This window comes from Populus nigra, chromosome 9, assembly GCF_951802175.1.
Source record: "Populus nigra chromosome 9, ddPopNigr1.1, whole genome shotgun sequence".
In the NCBI taxonomy this organism is placed as follows: domain Eukaryota; kingdom Viridiplantae; phylum Streptophyta; class Magnoliopsida; order Malpighiales; family Salicaceae; genus Populus; species Populus nigra.
The window spans coordinates 16,628,640-16,636,905 of record NC_084860.1 but is presented as its reverse complement, the minus strand read 5'-3'; the positions used below and the strand labels follow the sequence as shown (position 1 = coordinate 16,636,905).

Sequence of the window (8,266 nt, the reverse complement as noted above, 5' to 3'; positions counted from 1 at the left end):
AATTAAAAACTAATTGCTTTTAATTTCTTAGAAAATGGTGGAATTGAAAGGAGAGAGACTAAAATGAAAAAGACACCAAACATGGAAGACGTGTCAAAAATATTTTACAAATACGCTTAAGTCCTCAAAATTTAAAATTAACACAAATTAGACAATTTAAAATCTCTTTAGATTTAAATAAAAAATCAGTTTTTGTGTGAAGGTTTATTTATAGTATTTTCCAATTTATGTTTAGAGAGAAGAAAGAAAAAGGGTTGTGAGATTCCAATAACAAGAGAGAAGGTCGTTGTTCAAGTCATTTTCGATTATTAAAATGGATGTTTTTGGTGTCCACAGGTTTTGTAAGATGAGAGAGGTTTGATGGTGGTTATTTTAAACCTCAATGTTGCCTGACAAATCAAATCTAAGTCGAGAAAGATAAATCTAACCTGAATTGATTTCATGTTTTTGGATATTTTCTAGGTATTTTGAGTTGATGTATTGATTTATAGGTATTTCAAGGGTGTTCATGAGATGTTTTTGGATTGAAATAACTTAAAATTTGAATTTTTCTTTTAAAAACACTACCCTGATCAGAATCTGAGCCTGCAAACAACACTTGTTTTACATGTAAATTTTAATTTTATATGAAATCATAGATATCTCATGCGACTCGTGTTTTACATATATGAAATAAGAGTTGTAAATGGCATTTGGTAATCGGAAAATACTATTGCTTTATCATTTTTTTTTCATTGTGATAAAACTCACAAACCACCCCCTGGGGAAGATAAAAAGGCAACAACCAAAAGGAGAAAAAGATTCCCATTACAACTGTTGACTGTGATGAATCATTAGATGGCGAATCTGAATTTAAATGAACAAAACTTTATTATTAATGACAAAGTAGCTGGATTTAAAAGTTGGGAAAAGACTAAAAAGTTTTGTTTGGTCCGTTTTAAAAGTTTTGTTTGGACTATTTTGAGCTGCAGGCAATTGGCTAGTAGCACAAAAAATAAATCCAGCTTAATTTAATAGATCAATTTGATGATTTCCTACTAAAGTATCTACCCCGAGCAAGTTTTATATTAAACCAGGCAAGAATTTCAGCAGAATCAACCTAAGATCAAGTTAGTTCATCAAAATTTAAGTGAAATCCATTTATTTATTAATAAATGATATTATTTGGATAAACCCAAATTGAAGAAGGATTTCAGTGTCCATTTGGCCAAGAAAACAGGACGGTGGGTGTACATCTTCTTCGACTCGTCTTCTTCATCATCTGGGGCATGCAAGAAATAACAGAGTGAGATGACGATGAATGTGTCCTAAGATGAGACACGAAGACGTGAAGAAATCAAGAAGATCACATTTGATGCGACTTGGCATTTATTGTCCTTCTCTCGCGAGTTCTGATTTGATTCTGCCTCATCTGCCGCAGCTCCGGTCCCCCCCCAGCTGCTCCTTCAATTTTATTCTCGAATAATTTATATACATGGGTTCCTCTAAATTCCATGCTTTATGTCCACAAGTGTTGTGGACTGCGCTGGGCCATCGACACCTCAAATTATAAAATCCGGCTCAAAAATATTGTGGTAGTATTTATTTTTTAAAATAATTTTATTTTAAAATTTATTGATATAATATTTTTTTATTTTTAAAATTTATTTTTTATATGTGAAAATAATTTAAAAACATATAAAAAAATTAATCTGAAGTATTTTTTTTGCACCAAAAGTTTTACAATATTTTCTAGAGCTAAATGTAGAGGCTTTAAAGTAGGAGTTATTTAACGTAATCTAGACATTGAACTAGTGTAATGTTCAAGTTTATAAGTTTAGTGGGTTAATTTTGATTGATTTAAAATTTTTTAAAAAATTAAAATAATAATTTTTTTTTAAAATTAATTGGTTTTGATTTGATCAACTATGTAATAGATCAACCTAGACTTTTGATCAAATTACTTGATTATCCTTCCCTTATTATTTTATGAAACTTGGTCTGGACAATATCTTGAATCAACTGATCTAAATCTTATAACAACCATCAAAATAATATAGCTTTAAAGAGTATATCACATATAGTATTATAATTTTTTTTCTCCATTGTAATGTTTTATAGAAAATAATTTATTCATTGTATTCAAATGTAATTGATGAATTTTTTTTTGTTTCTAATCCTTTTTTTTCCACAAAAACAACACTTTTAGAGGCAGAATTTACCAGCACACATTGTTAAAAAAACTCTTATTAAAAAACACTTCAAATTTTGTTTTTACCAAACGTTTTTTTACAGCCACAACCATAGCTACAGTAAAAACAAACAACATTACCTATTAATTGATTGATGCTTATCTTTTTTTTCTGCTTGGATATTCCAATTAATAAAGATGAGACCATTAACTTATTTTTTTTAAAAAAATAATTAACTGCAACAACACATGATACGACTTTTTTTTCAAAAACTTACTTCACTGATAACATTAAGGATAAATTGGATAACTACTGAAGTAAATTAAAAAAATTGATAAATTAATATAAGTTTAAAAAATTTGATGAAATAGCAAAGTTTGACATTGTTTTATTCAAAAAGAGCAATTTGTTATTTTTATTCAATTGATCGGCTGGTTTCAAAAATAACAAGAAAAATTTTAAAATTGTCAAAACCAAGAGGTTTCAGAAAATTTTTTGATATCTCAAATTCAACGGCTCATATTGTTATAACAAACTCATATATAACTACTCAAAATCATTCACTATTACATAAATAATAATTTTTTGAGATTTTAATTGGAGTTTAATTTTTAGTCAACAAGTTGAACAAAAATATGTATTTTAACTTATAAAACTAATTGAAAGAAAATTTTTTAAAATATTGATTTTGTGTGAAAGAATCAATCAGTTAATACAACTAGATCCAATTGGTTGATCGATTGAGATAAAAGATTGGAGTTTAATTATATTGCATTTTAAAAACATGATATTTATTAAATGTTGTTATTTTAAAACGTAATAATTATCTTGTTATGTTTAGAAATAATAATATTTTATAAAAATTTTATTTTTAAAATATAACATGATGAAACTATATAGTTTCATCAATTTTTTTATCCTACGTAACTTCACTAATTTTTTTTTACTGTACTAATTAAAAAAAATCCTAACATTAATTGTTCATCTCGTACATGATATGATTTGAGTCGTGTCTATAACCTTTTGATGAACTCTTCTCATCTACTTATTCTGCATCTATTTTTTTGTACTTCAATTCCAATGCAAGTGGGGCAAAATTCTTTCAAATTTGTATAAGTGCGAAATGGAAAATGTTTTCTACATAAAAATTTGGCTTAGCCCCTCTCTCTCTCTCTCTCTCTCTCTCTCTCTCTCTCTCTTCCAATGAAAACTTTTTTTATTACAAAAATTAAGACAATTTATTTTATAATCAACCTCATTAAAAATTTAGATTGATGGAGTGACATAGTCCAGAGTTGTTCGTCGTCCTGTTGACTTTTTAGATCAAAATTAATCCTTTTTTTATTCCTTTTTCTAATTTTCTTACTTCTAATACGGCAGATTGCATCGATAACATGCAAGAATATTTAAAAAGAAATTCCAACACACTCGTGTCGGGACTGAAGTTCATAATATTTATGTGAACGGAGATATAGATGTAGAGTTGCCATCAATAATAAACTGGCCCGATTTTTCTTGATAAAGTAAACGAAGTTGGTCACCACCTCCTGGTAATGCAGCCCAGACGAATTGGTGAACTCGTTTTTTGATCATCAGAAGTGGCTTGCCATTGGGACGAAAAAATAACTATAAAGTATTCATTGTCCTCCATATTTGATTTTAAATATCCATTATCCATCCATTTTTTTCCTCAAAAAACTAATTATTAAATTGATTAGTCATGTTTATTAATATATAAACATATCACAAACACCAACCAAATCTAGTTAAGGTTATGCCATTTGGCCATGGTGCTGTTTTCTGCACTTCTGGGATTCTCTTTCTATGCTTCGCTACACTTTCCATTCCAGTCGGTCGTCTCTTTCCCTATGCATTTTGTCCCTTTCCTTCTTTAGGTGGCTGCAAATCCATCATATTTAAGAACCATCAACACAAGGACATGCCTCAAGGTACATTGTTTCAACCCAAGTTTTTGTTTCTTTTACCTGCGTTTTACTCTTTCCATTTACGTCAACACCTAATCAGCTAAGAGGGCATTCACTCCTTCCATCTTCATTAGTTGGCAATCTTACATTTGTTTGCTTTCAATTATGAGTCCAATTATTGTTTGATTTGATAATTATACTATTGCTTTATAAAATTATTTAGCACCCTTTCATTCCATTTGAAGTTGTATTATGATCACATATTAGCTTATACATACAATATTTTTTTTTTATTTAATTTTCCATGCACTGAAATAAATCATTTTTCCAAGATTTATGCTTTTACAACAAGTTTTTTCCCCTTCTATCCTCTCCTTGGTTTTAGAATGCTAACGTGGGCAAGGCACCTAAGTGGGACACAAGGAGCCTCTTGCAACGAAAAAATATTGATATAATTAATTCGTTTTGATTATTTTAGAAGTATTAAGCATATTAAAACTGCATGATTTGATCAAGTCTACACTTCTTCATTGGATACTTATCATGTCTCAGCATCTTTTAATTACTATATTAATCCAAAGTAATGGTTACTTACGTTATAATCTTTGGCTAGATTTTGGCTGTAGAAAGTGAAACTTTTTTCTGGCTTCTTGTTGTGTTTTGTAGGACTGGTCTAGTGAATGTGTGACAATGGCAAGGTACAGTTATGTCTATGGGAGTGAGAGGGATGAGCTTGCAGAGCCATCTCAGAGACTAATAGAGGCTGCTTTGAGTGGAGATGTAGAGTTTGTGACAGAGAGTTTGTCAAAAACAGTAGATGTGAATTATATAGGGACAGTAAACTTGAGAGTGAAATGCATTGAGACAGTGTTGAGAGAGGAAGAGGCTGATGAGATTGAGATTCAGCACAGGGATTTTGTTACTGATGTCACTCCACTTTTTGCTGCTGCTCATTCAGGTCATGTAGATATTGCCAGGAAATTGCTGGTATGGACTCTGTTCGATTTTGTTCTTCTTTTTAACTTTGATTTGGGTTACAAATTGTATGAATGGTTTGCTTCTCAAAACTGTGAATAGCTCCTTTGTTTAGTGAGATTTTAAGAATTTTCCTTTTGATTCTTTTTGGGGTTCTCTTATTTTTTCAATGGTCAACCACTACCTATTATTCAGAGTTCGTGTAATTTCTGCTGGTATAGTTATGGAATGCTTGTTCATGCTTAGTTGGGGACTAAACAAAGGTATAAGCAAGACAAAAATGGCAGAACCGAATCCTTTATGCCATCCAAAGATTCGTTTGCTAAAACAATGTTTGGTGCTGCTTAAGTAATCTTATGCAATTAGACTAATTATCTCATCTTAATCTACGTTTCCAATTATAGTCAGCTGGAGCTGATGTGAACCAAGAATTATTTCGGGGTTTCGCTACCACAGCTGCTGCTCGCGAAGGTCACTGTGTCCTTCTTGACATGCTTCTCAAGGCAGGTGCATCTCAATTAGCTTGTGAAGATGCATTACTTGAAGCTTGCCTTTGTGGTCAAGCTAAAGCTGCAGAATTATTGATCTGCTCAGAGATGACAGGACCTGATGTGGCGCAACATGCACTTGTATCAGCTAGCTGCCGCGGATTTGTAGATGTTGTAACCACCTTGATCAAGGTGCAGATTGAGTATTTTGGCTAGTCTAATTCTTAATGGGAAGCATCCGGTTAACCCAATTCTCCATTTTTTCCAGAACGGAGTAGACATAAATTGCAAGCGGAGGGTTCTGTTGCAGTCGGTCAAGCCTGCATTGCACGCGAATGTCGATTGTACACCTTTGGTGGCTGCTATCGTGAGCCGACAAGTTTCAGTGGTTAAATATTTGTTAGAGGTAGTGATCTGATTGTTCCATTTCTACAGGCTTCAAATTATGGCAGTGGTCTAGAGGACTTTAAACTTGCATCACTGAATATCATTAGCATAACATATCACTCGTGGTCTGTGGTTCTTTTTTAAGCTAATTCAGTCTTATGCCTTGAGTTGCCACAGTTTTCTCCTTCTGATCTGTTTTCAACTTATAAGAACACCACTTCCCTATTTAGATATCTAATTACTGTTAATTAAGAATGGGGTTTTATAAGTGTATATTTAGGCAGGTGCAAGAAGCAATTGCTATGTTAGGCTGGGAGCTTGGTCATGGGACATTTTCTCTGGTGAAGAACTGAGAGTAGGTGCATGCTTGGGTGAGCCATATAATGAAGTTTGGTGTGCAGTTGAATATTATGAAGCAAGTGGCCAAATTTTGAACCTTTTGCTTCAGCATCAGATTTCGTTCCTTGAGAGTCAACAGCAAGGCCGGAACCTTCTTTGCCATGCCATCCTTTGCCACAATTCAGATGCCATGGATGTGCTTCTTAATGCTGGTGCTGATGTTGAGTTCTGCTTAAGGACCAAGAAAGGTCACGAATTTCGTCCTATTCATTTGGCTGCTAGAATGGGTTGCCTTCGTATACTAAAACAGGTGGTCTTCTATGGTTGTGAAGTTGATTCGAGGACTGAAACTGGCGACACAGCCCTGATGTTGGCGGCCAAATCCGATCAAGCTGATTGCTTCCTTGAGCTTATTGTTTCAGGAGCTGATTTGGGTCTGGTTAACAATAATGGTGAGAGTGCAGTGCACTTGGTGAAAAGAAGTGTGTTTGGATCCTCTTTGGCAGATATTTTTCGACAGGCTATTACCACTGGAAGAAAAGTCTGCTCCTCCAATCTTGAGGTGTTTTCTTTACTGCACTTCGTTGCTGGAATTGGTAATACAGAGCTTTTACAGATGATCCTTCAACATTCGACAGAAGACATAAGTAAGCATGATGGTCTTGGTTTGACACCAACTATGGTTGCAGTAAAATCTGGCCATACTGAGGTCTTCCGGCTCCTGATTGATGCTGGAGCTGACATCAGCGAGAGGAGCAGGGATGGTCAGGCAGTAGTGTCTCTTTTGCAGAATCATGCCTGTTCCAGTGTGAGGACTCGATTTGAAGAGATATTGCTTGATGCTGTGCTTAGTCACAAAGTGACAAGTTATTCTGAGTTTAGAGCTTTGCACTTTGCAGCACATGTTGGGAACTTGCCTGCGATAGTTCAGCTATTGGAAATGGGATTCCCTATAAATTCAGTCGATGACAGTGGGCATTCACCCCTCATGCTTGCTGCTAGGGAAGGCCACGCTGATGCCTGTAAGATATTGTTGCAAAGAGGTGCTCATTGCGGGATTATCAATCAGAGAGGAGAGGCAGCGATATCTCTGGCTAGGAAAAGCACTAAATGTAAGGCTGCAGAGGGAGTGATATTTGATTATTTGGCTCATTCTCACGTGCTACTCGGTGAGGAGCTATGGAAGCACACCCGTGAGGGAAGAGGTTCCCCACATATGAAGGTTGTTCAGATGCTCAAATCTGGCTTGTTAACGTGGGGAAAGTCAAACCGAAGGAATGTGGTGTGTAAGGAAGCAGTGGCAGGACCAAGTCCAACGTTTTTGAAGAATAGGAGAAAGGTAAATGAGGCTGGAGATGAGATGGTTTTCAGGGTGTTAACTGAGACAGGGAGGGAGATTCATTTTGAGGCAAGCTCTGCTTCTAGTTTGAAACTTTGGGTCCATGGCATAAACCTCATTACAAAGGAGGCCACTACCGGTGTTTGGTGATGGAATTCTTCAGCATAGAGTGATACGAAACTGATTTAGTATATATAGAGATTGCATTATGGTTTCAAATACTCAATTTCTTTTCTTTTTTCCTATCCTATGTTCTTTGTTTCTAAAGGTTGAATACGAGTATAGTGAATTGAATGCAAAGTGAAATTAGTAACTCTCTCCTACACTCTGGTTAATCTCTTATAGATGAGCAAAATGATTCATAGTGATGATTGACTGATGACAGTGCTGTTTCTATTTTACCTGGCATCCATCAACGAGGCTGCTCTTTTTGTTAGTGGAGATCATTCCTCTTGCTCTTTGAGATCTCTTCCTTGCGTTCTTCGTATTTATGTTGTAGTTATTTCCCTTGTTCTTGGATGCACCTCTTCGGTGAGGAAAATCTAGCACAAACTTTGCAGCTCTTCGTTTCGTCGAAACAATTGGAGGCGACCGGATTCAGCCAGCAGACTGCTATCTTTGTGAATGCTCCGACTCAAAAGC

General features: G+C 34.6%; 1 protein-coding gene across 1 annotated transcript; it reads left to right on the top strand.

Annotated features, from left to right (window-relative positions):
* The first annotated feature begins 4,133 nt into the window (after positions 1-4,133).
* On the top strand, positions 4,134-7,959 carry LOC133703202 (uncharacterized). Its single transcript, XM_062127658.1, has 5 exons — positions 4,134-4,676; positions 4,763-5,083; positions 5,476-5,751; positions 5,828-5,965; positions 6,227-7,959. Exons 2-5 carry the CDS (start codon positions 4,787-4,789, stop codon positions 7,772-7,774), a joined length of 2,259 nt encoding a protein of 752 aa, XP_061983642.1. The 5' UTR covers positions 4,134-4,676; positions 4,763-4,786; the 3' UTR covers positions 7,775-7,959.
* The last annotated feature ends 307 nt before the right edge of the window (positions 7,960-8,266 follow it).